Source organism: Astatotilapia calliptera, chromosome 20 (assembly GCF_900246225.1).
Source record: "Astatotilapia calliptera chromosome 20, fAstCal1.2, whole genome shotgun sequence".
Classification (NCBI taxonomy): Eukaryota; Metazoa; Chordata; class Actinopteri; order Cichliformes; family Cichlidae; genus Astatotilapia; species Astatotilapia calliptera.
This window is the reverse complement of record NC_039321.1, coordinates 7,968,339-7,982,638: the sequence shown is the minus strand read 5'-3', so window position 1 is coordinate 7,982,638 and position 14,300 is coordinate 7,968,339. Positions and strand designations below refer to the sequence as shown.

The 14,300-nt window shown below is 41.6% G+C and overlaps 1 protein-coding gene across 1 annotated transcript; it reads left to right on the top strand.

Moving 5' to 3' along the window:
* The first annotated feature begins 15 nt into the window (after positions 1-15).
* On the top strand, positions 16-9,240 carry csrnp2 (cysteine-serine-rich nuclear protein 2). The gene is made up of 5 exons (XM_026153895.1): positions 16-1,043; positions 2,546-2,719; positions 2,835-3,097; positions 3,974-4,264; positions 6,127-9,240. Exons 2-5 carry the CDS (start codon positions 2,560-2,562, stop codon positions 7,066-7,068), a joined length of 1,656 nt encoding a protein of 551 aa, XP_026009680.1. The 5' UTR covers positions 16-1,043; positions 2,546-2,559; the 3' UTR covers positions 7,069-9,240.
* Positions 9,241-14,300: the final 5,060 nt, after the last annotated feature.

Here is a 14,300-nt window from a genome sequence, read left to right as displayed (position 1 = left end):
TCTTTCTTTAAAAATATGAAATAGTGTTAAACTAAATGTTTTGAAGCTTTCCTAAAAAAGGAGACATGATATTTTATTGGCACTATCTAGCACAGGCTCCACATCTGTCCCTTTGGTGTACAGATGTGGATGCCTAGTCACTTACATTTGACTAGACTTTAGCATGTCATATACTGTTAACCAAATTAAGCTTAAATGCAGGTTAATTTAGCGCACTACGGTTTCGTGCTTTGCACATCTGCTTCTGCACAATATGAACAAAGAAACAGGAAAAAAACTGAATAGATACTTCATTTCCCAGCATACCCCGGCGCAGGACATGCCCGTGATGTCACAATAAGTATATATACAGCTACAGGGAAGAATTTCTACCTCCATTGTTACATTGTAACAAACGGGGCCGGGGCGAAGCGGGGAGAAAGGCGTCTTCTCGCTAGAAAACCTGCAAGATTTTGACACCAAACGATAAAGAGCAGAGCGCACCGTTATTGCGAGAAGACGGCGAAGTAAGCCCAGACGACTGAACCCGCCCCGGCGAGAAGAAAAGGATAAACGAACACAGATGTCAGCGGATTTCTCCATTACACCCATTTAAAGGCTTACATCAGGAAGACAAGACACTGAGGGTCTTACATTATTCATGCTGCACCGAAAAATGTTGGAGAATAAAGCGCAGCTAACCCTATGACGCCCCTTCTTCCTATCGTCTGTCCTTTAAATAGATAGGAATGCATCATTTAAATAAAACCCGCCGGTCTTGCACAGCTCCCGTTTTCTTCGTCATCTTTCAGTGTGCAGAACAATGAGCATGAAGCCTAAGTAGCCTGAAATAGCCAAATATAAGTGTTGCAAATTGACAATCACGCAAGCTTTCATCCAGATTACTTCGGCTCCACGGTTGCAGTCTGGATACTCGTTCAGGGATCTCGGTTTTGGCATAAAAGAGCGTCTCATAGGGCGTTGAAAGATTGATGTGCAGCTCCTATTGGAAACAGAAACGACCTACGAGTTGGTTGGAATAAGGGTCCCTGTTTCTGCCCCAGGTAAGTGGGTTTAGTGTTTCATTAACCGGGCGGTTTGCCATTGTGTCTCTGTGTGGCTCTTTTTCTCTCTCTGTGTGTGTGAAATGGAAAGAGAGAGAGACAGATAGAGAGCCTTGCCTTGTCAGACTGGCAATATCTAACCTCCCCCAACACAGTCAGTCTGTATGTCCACATTTAAACAAATAGCTCCTCTAAACTGCGTGTCCCTGACGGGTAATATACCGTGAAGTCACACCTGTCGGTAAACATCCTGTAACATGTCAAAGGCAAACTTAAGTCCTGAAAGAAAAGCCTTAAATTCCTAAACTGAAATAAACATTTAATGTCAGATGTGTTACTCTGGTTTTTAAAAAAGGGCACACATTTGGTGTCATAACCACAGCTGCATCTTTACAGGTTAGGCCCTGTCCCTTACAGCCCGTCAAGGTGGGTAATTTTGTTGAAATTAGGTCAAGGTATTAGTCTTTAATGGTCATAATTATTATTAGGACATAGATTAGATAATTTTGGACTTTTCCCCCCCTCAGAAGTAGTTCCAGGAAAGATCACTTAGACTGCATTTGAGCAGCTTTTTGGTATCAGCACATCCCTTTTCTCTTTTTAGCTGAAGGACAAATTTAATTGTGTAGTTATTACATAAATTATGCTATAAATGTACGTGTCAGTTTGAACATTCTCCTGCAAGCACTTAAAAAAAAACTGAATGAAAAACTACAGAATGGGAGTTGCTCCATTTGGTATGACATTACAATATGTTGCAGGCAGTAGCATGCTGCATAGTAAAATATGAATTACCTTGAGAAGTAGCTGGTTCACACTATAGGATGTATGGTAGTAATATGGTAGGTTTAAGGTAGATGGATATAGTGTCTATGGGACATAATCATCGGTGTTAATATTGATGTATAATTATTTGGAATGTATCTGTGTGAATGCAGATGCCTGTGTAATGCACAGGACATAACACAGTGTAACATCAGACATGTATTTAGCTGCTTTCATTCACCTTGTTTGACCTCTCCTACAGATGCAAGTGATCAGCTCCCTCCTTCAAATTCACCCATATCCATCCCTCCCCCTACACTCAGTTTATAGCAGATTTTCTTTAGGGGTAAAAACAGATTGTGAAGCCACAGACATTATTTGCTTCAAGGCTGCTTGCATAAACTGTGCTTGCCTAGTTGCCATGGTTACATTTTCAGACTTGATAATTTCAAAGTCGGATTTCATGTGAGATGGGAGCCACACAGACGAAATGATGGAGCTGGAATACAGATGAAAGGAGGCAGGAGCGAGCAGATGTCACCTTTTTGTTCTGTTTGTGTTGTCAAGGGCTGACCTTACACAGGAACAGTTTGATAAAAAAATTAGCTCATTCTCTAAGTGACAACACGAGCATTTTGTTTCTGTGGTAGTAAATCACAATGTGTCATGTGTTCACATCTTTTGAAACACATTTACTGGTGCCGGGTATGTTTTTTTGTGCTCCTCTGTGCCCCCAGATACTTAAGTTTCCATGGAGGCAGGTTCGTCCCTCAGCCTCAAACGAAGATATGAAGAGGTGGACAACAGCTCTCCATTCTCTACACCTAAGGACTCTGACGATGACATCTCCAGCAGTGACAGTGCTGACAGCTGTGACAGCCTCAACCCTCCCTCTAGCACTGCATTTACCCGTAAGAATCTCATTAAAGGAAGTCGAAAGAAACTGAACAGTTAATCAACGCAAGTATTTAGTATTTGGTGTGTAAGACTGTATTGAAAATCTTTCTCCCTTTTTCCCCGCTTTAGCCACCTCTATCCTCAGGCAGCACAAGCCGTCACCAGGGGGGAAACGTGTACGTTTTGATTTGGTGACGGTGTATTACTTCCCCCGGCGGCAGGGCTTCACCAGCGTGCCCAGCCAAGGGGGCAGCTCCCTGGGTATGGCCCGTCACCACTCCTCCATCAGACACTACACACTGGGGGAGTTTGCACGCGAACAGGAAACCAGTCACCGGCACACTTTGCAACAGCACCTGCGCCAGGAGAAGCTGAATGCCCGCAAGATGAAGGTAGATTAGATGTATCAGTCGTGCCCCAAGAGGGTCAAAATTCAAGGCACAGTAGTATCTTCCAGCTGTGGGCACTTTGCATGTCTCCACTTGCAGTAGTGACTCAGTACATGTACTTCCGCTCTGTCCTTCAAGACTTTACAAAACTTTCTGCTTTGTGACCCCGTACAAAAACAGTCGAGCTGGGGCCCCTTTCCACAGTTCCCATGCCTGTGAGTTGCTAGGTGTCCTGCTGAAGACTAATTACCCCCATTAAACTCCTGAAACAATTTTACTTCAATAACTGTTTGAGGCCACTGATGTTTCAAACAAATTCACACAGATTAAAGAGCGATACAAAAGATGCATATGTGTTTATTTAGTGAAACTTAGTTTTTTCTTCTTTCCTCCCCCACAAATCAAGTCATAATCCCCTCAGATTTATCTTGTGACCCATTGGAGGGCTCCGGCCTCCAGGCTGGGAACCAGTGAACCAAACTACCAAAATAGAAAGTATTTAAAAGGAGTTCAGTTTGGACCAGCTGTAAAATGACGCTTACATACAAGCTAATGTGTATGTAACACTTAACCAATGTAATACAGCAAGTAGTTACTAATTTTCTCATGATAGCTTATTTTCATTAAATCATATCTGGGTTTGTGTCCTTTAATTTATGCAGGAGTTTTAGTTTTTTGAGGCCTTTTCTTAAATAAAGATCGCAGTACTTCCTTCACCATTCTCCGTTTGAAAACCCTTTGTTCAAAATGCTAAATCAGCTGCAAATATAATTGTTTTTGAAGTATCACTCTTCAGGATACTTATCTACCACTTGAGCTTAAAATAGGCAATCAGTTCCTTTTTCACCTCAGCTCACAGTTCCACGCTGTCGTCCACAGCTGACAAGGAACGGCACGGTGGAGTGCGCTCAGGCGGAGCTGCTGACTCTGGACGATGTGTCGGATGAGGACGTGGACGGCGTGGAAGTGGACGACTGTTTCTTCCTTCAGCCGCTGCCCACCAAACGGCGTCGAGCCCTCCTGCGAGCCTCCGGCATCACCCGCATCGATGCGCGTGAGAAAGCTGAGCTCCGAGCTATCCGCCTCTCTCGGGAGGAATGCGGCTGCGACTGCCGTTTGTACTGTGACCCTCGCCATTGTGGCTGCAGCCAGGCTGGTATTAAGTGCCAGGTAAGAGCTGTTGAAAGCGAGTTGGGTGCATTTGCAGAAAGAGGAGAGCTTCTTTGCAGTTTGCTGAGACTAAAAACTTCAAAAACACATTTGCAGTATTTGAATTGTCTTTTATTTGAATTGAACTCTTGAATTAAACTGTGAGTGACATTTTGCTGCTTGTACGCTAAGAGGGAAGTTTCACTGCAAATCAAGCCAAAGTTGCTCTGAGTGATCCTGAAACATTTCTATCCTGAGAGAAGTGGTCTCCTCCATGATTACAATGGCCCCCTTTGAGTTCAATTACACGCTGTTGCCATTACAGCCTACAGATCTCAACCCAGCTGCAGACCTGTGGGACATTTTGGTCAGATGTGTTGCAGAGCATCACCACCATCATCATCATTATGACCCCAAATGAGGGAATATCTTTTTGAAGAATGGTGTTCATCCCCTCAGGAGAGTTCAGTAGCACTGATGCATGTAGATGCCCAACAATTGACTAAAACAGTTTATGCTGGTTTTCAGTGTTTCTCCCCTAAGATAAAATAAATAACAATAAATACAAAATATTTGGTTGTTCCGTAACAGTGTCTCCCCTCATTTACGGCCACGCTAGTTCCTGTCATCCTGTTTCTCTGCCGGCAGACTTCAGCCTATGTCTGTCAGAGAAAAAACATGTAGCGCAGTAGCAGAAGAGAAGATTGTGACAACTTGTTAGCCTGCAGCGCACACTTCCCCACAAAAAAGCCAAAGACAGGGCGTCAGATGACTTCAACCTCCTTTCCTTTCAATTTGTTTTTCACTCACTTGTAGGTGTTTTGACATTTCACAGGGGGAGGGAAGCGCATTAGTAAATAAATAATAGAAACGAATGATGACTGACTCCTGTTTTGTTGCTTCTGTTTAAGTGTGCTGGTTTCGTGGAAGGCTGCGTGCCGGCTCGCTGTCACATTGTCATGGCGTTCTGGGGCTCTCGAGTATAACAGAGCCATTGTTAATATTATTAATAACACTGGTGCTCTCCCTACGATAGCTTAAAATGTCTGCTATGAAAAAAGCCTATTCATCTGATTTTATGTGGGGTTTTTTTCTCTCTCTTTTCTCGGCTAAGGCGAGTGCTGAGGCGAAGAGATGTGATCAGAGCTGGGGGTTTTTTCTTAAATCTTCTCTTCTTTTTAGCACGATCATGAAAAAAACAAAATACAAAGCCAGTTTCTAGCACTTTTCATGAAATCTGGTGGTTAGATGGAACACGGGGAAAGGAAGGTCCCGTTTAATTGGGGAGCAGATATATGTCAGCTAAATAAACCAGTTCAGTGATTCTAATAAGAATATCTTTATTCTTTGGTCATTTTTAAGCAGCAAGTTAAACAGTGTGAATGCATAGGCAAGCTGTGTTGAGCAACTTTGTTAAAGTTTTGAGAATTTACTCACTTGATGTGTTTTATAGAGGCAGATGCTTTATTCTGCTTGCTCTGTTATCTCTTTCCTCACTATTACAATGCTGTTATCTGATCCAGAACCGGCTGCACGCTTTTATTGATCAGTGCAGTGAAATCAGAATTCATAAAACATCGGAATGAAGCAGTAAATCAGACATTGTGTTATCATTTATTTATACACCTGGTGTATAAATAATAACCTGAATCTTTTGTCTCATTTGCTTATATTTTTACCTGTTAGGAGGAAGTACATCTCTGTCTCAGCCTGACTTGTTGCACAGTAACCAGATTATCTCTTGATTGCCATGATTTCCTAGATTTTCCTAGATCTCCTGAACAACCGTAAACACTTTCATAACTTATGTAAATTTAATCAGTATTTAAGCATTTTACTTTCAAGATGAAATGAGAGTAAACTACCTCTGCCTTATTCTTCAGGTGGATCGAATGTCTTTCCCGTGTGGCTGCTCTAGGGATGGCTGCGGCAACGTAGCAGGTCGTATTGAATTCAACCCTCTACGTGTCAGAACTCACTACCTGCACACCATCATGAAGCTGGACGTGGAGAAGAGGAGGATGCTCATACAAGGAATGGGAGACCAGTATGCTGAATCAGACCCGCTGTCTTCCCCCTCCTCCACGTGTCCCACTTCACCGGACCTTTCTTCAGTCGCTGGCCTGGACTCTGAGCTGGAGGAGAGCGAAGTGCAGTCGGTCGTGGAGGTTCAGGATCTTCTGGCGGAGCAGGATATACTGGAGAGGGAGAACGAGACAGCCGTGTTGCACCTGCAGAGCGCAGAGGAGCAGGAGAGGAGGGAGAGGGAGGAGGCTGAAGGGGAAGCAGTGCAGCCAGAGCTGAGTGCTGATGGGCTCACAGAGCAGCCTCTTTGCCTCCTACCCAGTGCCTTGGGAGGGGAGCTGCCTGAGCAGGCAGAAGTTCCAGGTGTTGAGCAGGTCCTCCTGCAGGGGCCTTTCCCTACAGGGGCTACGGTCTTGTGCATCACTGACAACCAGGAGGAGAGCCCCTCTGACCTCCTCAAAGACTCCTCTTCCCTGCTCTACTATCAACTCAGTCCCATAGAGCCTGGAGCCTTTGAGACGCTGCCCAGAACAGAGGAAGCTGAACAGGAGGAGCCTTTGGTGAGGGAACAAGATGCAAGAGAAGATGAGTTTGCGGAAAGGAAACAAGAAGGAGGAGAGGAGCTGAAGGAAGATAAGCATGAAGACAAGCCTTTGACCGATGTTATTCTGTGCTCAGAGGAATGCGTGGCAGCAGTGGAGGAGAGGCCTGCGAGTCCTCAGCAGAAGATCCCGGAAGAACAGTGCCAAGAGCAGTCGTGCATGAAGAAAGAAGTAGATCCACTGCCTCCTGAAGTTTAGTACTAGCGTCTCTGCAGATAATTTGCACAATAGCTTCATCTAAGATGAGTAAATTACACATTTTACATGTATTACTGCTATTATCATAAATAACTACAGGTCTCCTATAGTGAGTGTCAATAAAATATGTGAAGAATGAGCTTGAGTGTTACACAAAGGAGGAGAGATGCTGAAAGCACATACAGATCACTCCCCAGAAGTAATATGGATGCAGTTCAAAGACAACATTGTAGGTAATTCTGTTGGGGGTGATGAATGCGGCCTTAATGGAAAAAAACACGGAAACACTTGTGCGTAGGAGTCGATTAGGAGTACAGCGAGTAGTGTTTTGTTCATTTCCAGCGCAGCAAACAGAAAATACAGTGTGTGAATGCTGACATAAGCCTTTTGTTTTGTGATGTATAAAGGTGTCAACACTAAACACAAATTGTTTTTTCAGCGCGCAGGAAGCTGGTGTATTTTGATACTTTACCGGCTCACTTTCCATTACAGCAATCTCACACTGTAATCAAGCCAAATGAAGGCCTCCGATCCAACCTTCCCCTGAAAATAGACCTAATAATCCTGGAAATACTTGTTTTTGTGTACTGTATATGCATTTGCAATGTGCAGGACAGAGATGAAGTTTCTTTGATCTGTATGCACATTGCGAAATGAGGGCAGCAAACGTCGTGGCTCTGTCGCATTGAGAGGAGGAGGAAAAATAATTTTAAAAAAGAGCAGAAATTAGCACTGGCTGTAGTTGTTACTCACTTCGGACTGCTCGTACAAATGCAGTCGATTTGTCAAACAAAAAAAAAAAGTTTACTTGTAGTTGCAATGCCTATGACATTATTTCTTCGAGTAATGTGTCATTTGTGGATACTATACTATTGGTTTTGAAGTTGAAGTCGTTGCAGTTCGTTTTCTTTGGGAATGAAAGGAAATGTAATTTCTTTTCATACTGCTACATTATAATGTCATGTTATGATGAGTTGCCAGAATAGCGCTTCCTAGTCTTTTTTTAATTGATGTTCTATAAGAAAGCGAGGATTTTGAATCAAGTCAAATTTCCCAAGAAGAAAACAGCAGTAAGAGTCAAAGTCAAACTGAGGCCTGTGCTGTTGGAAGTAGTTATTATATGAAACAATGTGATGCTAGTAATTTATGGATCAGATTGACATCGACCTGAATCTGCGTGTTTTATGTTCCGTCTGTATGTGTGCGAGTGTGTGTACATCTACTTTACATTTGTACGTCTGAGTGAGGGAGGAGGGTATGTACTGTATTAGAGATTGGGAGGTGCTGGCAAGGACACGCATTTCATTCATGACAGGTGCTGATGTTACAGATTTACAGTTTACAGGATCTCCTCCCCATTACCACGAGAAACAATGTTTCTCCACTTGATTGATGTAAGAAGTACCAGAGAGCCTCTCGTAGGAATGCAATAGCTACTGCACTGCAAAAATCATTAATGTGGTGATTATGGAATGAGGTGTCTCATGATTATGTAAATGCAATCGTACCGCATTTCTGCTCTTTCAGTGTCTTTTTTTCTAATCTCGGTCTGATTAGTACTGATCTGCGTAAGCGTGCCGACTCTTCTTACACAAAATCAGTCCTTTGTTTTGTTGCCTATAATTACAGCTGTTGCTTTGTGTAACTGCTTGCCAAACACAGGATGTGCTGCCGTGTATCAGATGTCTGATGTGTTTCTTTGCCTTTTTTGTTTTGAAATTGTCTTAATCTAAATCTGCTTACAAGTTGCACCAAAGCAGTGGTATCAAACCTAATTAAATGATGCTTTCATCCATCAGATTCTAACAAAGCAGTCTCCTCTAGTTATTGTGAGGCTGCAGATTTATTGTGGCTCTTTGTGTTTGCGTGACTTGCCTTGATATAGTACCATCTTTGAAGTGATGATGATTACAAGCTGCCTATTGTTGAGCTTTTGTCCTCGGCTTTCTACTAATAAACTTAGGTTTGGGACCACTGCACTGAATTAACTCCAGTACACTATGTGATTGTGTGTTTTCTCTGCGTGAATGGGGTGTGTGATTGTTGAGAAGACTGATAAGTTTAGACTTCATCTAACAGCTGTGAGAACTACTCTCATGCTAACTGTTGCCTAAAGTGGACACAAAAGATTTTATACAAAAGTAAAAACAATAAATTACTCATTGCAAAAAGGATCAATGTTTCTGTGTGTTTTTTAATAAAGAATAATAAGTCTCCTATCATTCCTGAGTATTTGTAATCGCAGTAATTCAGACAGATTATGTAGAATCGATTAGTATAAAAATATTACACAATGAAAGGTTTGATATTATCAGCACGCAATTATGTATCAATTTAGTTCACAAAAATACATTTTTACTTATTTTTTTAAATACTTAATTTTTGTTGCATGCACATAAAACACAGACATGACTGTAAAAACAGAAATACACAACTAAGTATATCACATTTTTCTTAATAGTTTTGCACTGAAAAAATCTACGGTTCAATGAAACACAGTTCATTCATTGTTTTGCAATGCAAAATTGAGTGATTTCATTATTAGTGCCTATTTTAAATTTTTTGCCTTTACCATTGTTATATTTAAAAAAAAATGACTGAAGAATGCGTGAAAATAGCAGGTAATATGTCGTAATATGTATTATTGAAAATGAAGTAGAAGTGGAAAACGAAAAGCCTTTCTTCTCATTTAGTTAAGTGTTACGACTTATGGGTGTCCACGGTGCAATATGATGTGTCACCGCTAGATGGCGGCATAAAATCAGTACAGTATCTGTGATACGGCTTCCATTCTCTGCAGTTACCGTTAAGAAATCTAAGGTGCCACATGTTAACTATGGCTCCGAATTGTAGTTTTAAACGACTTAACAGATATATAAACATATATGTATAAGTATGCCAGCTAGGTTAACGGGTTTCCTCTTTTACAATCATTATTATTGTTATTTTTTATTTTAAATGTCATTGATACGGGTTTAAGTATTCAAACTGACCATTTCAGCATTGCCCTGCCTATGCCTCTTGACGTTTTCTTACATTTACAGTTCAGTGGATGTTCCAGCCAATTGTGGAACAAAAAATATTTGCCCTTTCCTATCTTTAGTTGCAGGAAAATGTGAGCTAGATAAGCTATCGCCTCTGTTTTCCATTGGCTGCTAATATAATAAGCTCTTCTAACGGATACAAGTGTAAGCAAGTGTACAGCTCTGAGGTCTTTGCTCTGGGATCCAGGATGCCACTGCACTTACATTCACTATCTGGCAAACAGCTCTGCAAGCCAGTCACTGGTAACTCTGGTGCAGACAGAAATCATACAGTGACTGTGTGAGTCTTTCAAAGATTGCTATAATGTAATTATATATCAAACAGCTCCATTTTTAGACATGAACTTCATTTTCAAGTTGAGTTTACTCCTCAGCTTGTGAAAACAGCAGGTCTACAAGAGGTGTGTCCAGTCTATGAAAATAACCCTAACTTCCAAGACTAACATTATGTGACCATAGTGATAAAACTTTAAAACATAGCCTGTAATTAAATGTGCACGTCTGCAGCAAGATATTACTTATAATTACTTATGAAGTAATTATAAGTAGTGCTAAATTAAATCGTGATTCTAAATCAGCTATTGCTGTGAATGTGAGCGAGAATGCTTGTCTGTCTGTGTGTTGGCCCTGAAATAGACTGGCAGCATGTCCAGGGTTAAACCTCGGTTTTACCCTATGCCTGGTGCCCCTGTGACCCTGGAATGAATAATCAGTTCAGAAAATGGACAGATTTACAAAGTTACTGTTAATATTTGTATTTCTTTTTCATTATTTTGGCCACAACTGTGAGCAGGCAACTTGAATAGCTGGATGCATAAAAGAGAACCTGCTGAGCCTTTATTTAATGTGGGCTGGAACTGATATGAAGTGATTTGCTGAGGTCTGCTAGAATCAGTGGTATGCTCAATTTATCTGAAATAAATTCCCCTCTTTTTGTGCTTGTCACTGTGTGCTTGTGTTTTTATGTGTAGAATCCAGGATTGAGACTAAAACAACAAGCATATTACATCGGGAACAATTGTGGCAGTGGTCCATGGCTCTGAGAGCTATACATCATCTGTTTAGCCTTTCCGGCCTCTGGCTTTGCATTGTTGAACTTCTCCAGTGGCCGGAAGAACTGATAGCTTTCAGGATGATGATGGAGTCCATCATGAGCCTGTGGAAAGACGTAAAGAAAACAGTTAAAAAAACATTGTAATCAGAGAGAATCACTCCCACAGTCATCTCAGAGCGTGTTGACATATGTGCTAAATCGCCAGCTTTATCTAGGCTTTAATTTTACTGTTGTGACTGGACAGATCCATGAAGAGCAGCTGGGTGTTATGAGTGATGTATGTGACATGGAAAATTGCCACACCATCTCACTCCAGCCTCCCAGTCTGAAAGTGCTGCTCCAGCGCCTGGAAAGAATGCTCTCTGTCCCCCCCCCCCCCCGTCTGTGACGCCAGCGCTATGGCATCATTAGTCCTTCACCGAAACCGGTCCGTTTTAAATGGAACTATTCATAAAACTGGCTCATGTTATTTTCACTAGTCTGCCCCGCTCGTCACATGCTGGCTGAACTGAAGAGGGAAATCCAGACCCTCTTGTGCAAAGTTCATTCTGTGCACTCGGGAGAGAAGATCGCAATAACCTTCTGAATGCAGGAAGAAGGAAACAATGGGGGCAGTGAAGGTAAAAACAATACTGTGGCTGCTCAAACTTTCCCTCTTTGCCCACTGGTGAAAATACAATATATCTTCCTGAAGTTCCATCCATTCGCGTCCGCTTATGTCATAGGGCGAGAGGCGGGGTACACCCTGGACAGGTCGCCAATCTGTCGCAGGGCCAACACACAGAGCCAGACAACCATTTGCACTCACATTCACTCGCACATTCACACCTATTGGCAATTTGGATTAACCAATTAACCTATCCCCACTAAGTGCATGTCTTTGGACAGTGGGAGGAAGCCGGAGCGCCCGGAGAGAACCCACGCAAACACGGGGAGAACATGCAAACTCCACACAGAAAGACCCTGGCCTGATGGTGGAATTGAACTCAGGACCTTCTTCTTCTTCCTGTGTGGCAACAGTGCTAACCACCGTTCCACCGTGCTGCCCCATCTTCCCGAACTTGTCGCGCATTTTATGCTGATGTGTTAGAAACTCCAGTCTCTATACTTACCATTATACATATATTTATATATTTTGTTAAGCTCTTATTAAATGTAAGTTTGCCTAAAGGTAACAAAATCCCCCCAAAAGCAAGGAATCTGAAAACTCCTGGGACATATAGCAACAACTTCAATTTTTAAACACCTTATTTTTTTTTAAACTTAAAGGTACTGCTGAAAGGTACTGATAGCTGATATGTTACTTTTGCAGGAACCAGAGAGTAATCCTGTTTTTCTGATACGATGCCAACACAACAATAAATGAAAGATAATAAATGATACATTTGTATTGTCACCTTTTAAATTTAGCAAGGCAGTTGACATGCAGTTAGAAATAACAAAAATAAAAATGTATACATTACTTTATAATTCTGTTGTTCTTTTTGTAAAAAGATTGTGTTTTAATAATTTCTGGTAATTGACTTTGTCGTACTGGAAAAAAAACACAGCAGCCCAAAGCTCTGGGTATGGGATGGCACTGACAGAACTAGCAGATAAAAACAAAACAATGCAAGTCGACGAAAGCCAAACGACTCTCACCAGAACCAGAAAAACAGCTGTGGACACACAGCTGTGTGAAATATGGTTTGTCTTGCACTGACTGCTGGTCCCCAAGGACATGTTCGTCATAGCTATCCAACTTCCCTAACAACAGCCCTAAAACACCACAAATTGTGGAAGTAAGTTAAAAAAATAGCAGCATGTAGTTTCAGTCTTGTGCATGTTTCCCTTTGTTTTTTCTTAAATGTTCCATGTTCTTCCTTCCTTTCAGTCTTATAATAAAAACCATCCCATTAGCTAAGCACCTGGTGGCATGCCCAGCTTCCCTCGAGGTGGAATAAATATCTATATGCTTACAAAGTCTCTTAACAAAAGCCAGTATGGATAACCTCATTTGAATGTTTTCTATTTTACCCAATGAGGAATAAGAGGTGACTTCATATCAGAGGCATCTGGAGGAAGAGGAATCTCTTGGCTTGACCTTTGCAGCTGTCAGGATGCGTTCAATTTGTGTAAACAAAAAAGGGGCCTTTAAATTGCCTGTTGTTAATTGGTCGGTAAAAGTGGTGCTCAATTTTGGTGGTTAGTGTCTTTGCTTGCTGAGACTTCTCTTCATGTTTATTTCAAGTCTCGAGAGGCAGCTGAATGGTCGCAGTGGTTGATGGTAATGAGAGAAACGCAAGTTTCAGGGAATGTCTGGTGAATGATGACATCGTCTTTGTGTGTGATAATATGTCGTTAAAATAAGGTTCTGACCCATCAAACCACATTTTAGCCACATCTACACCGCGGCTCTGGGGATGGGAGTGTCAGTCGGCCCATAACGCTGTTTCACGTTGAAATATATCAGCACTAATTTGATGGATTGCATGAAACGTCGCAAATATGAATGTGTCACAAAGCCAGGCGTCCTTTTTGTTATAAATAGTTTGTCATGTTGGAAAAATCTTTTTAAAAAAAAAAAGAAAATTACAGCTTCGCTCTGAGAGTTAAATGTAATGTAACACACGAGAGGCCCAAAATGATGCCGTGTTGTGCATGAAAAAAAAAGTTACGCTTTTCTAAGCATGCATTTTCTATCAGTACTGTTGTGGCTCTGTTCATCTGTTGATTGCTGCTGATATGTGTCCAAACTTCTTTAATCTTAAAGTACTTACTTAATAATGACAACTGATTCTAGTTGCACTGTACAGCTGTACTAACTGGTAGATTAAGCCACATGTAGTAATCTCGGTACATACATGTCTTCTTTATGTCTTCCTGTTATTTCAGTGTTCTTCATAACTTCTTCTCTTTCTCTCTGTTTTGTCTGATTTTATATTTGTTGTTTTACCCTTTTTTCTCTTTTAATACACGACTTTCCCTGTTTTTAGTATGTTATTTTTATGCACATGAAGCCCTTTGAACCTTTACATTTGCTACTGGCGTAACAAATAAAACTGACTGGACTTGACACAATCTGCTGGGGTGGTCCTAGTTTCACAGAGGTGGTGGGAACAGGAGATAACTGTGCTTTCAGAAATCTGGGAAAG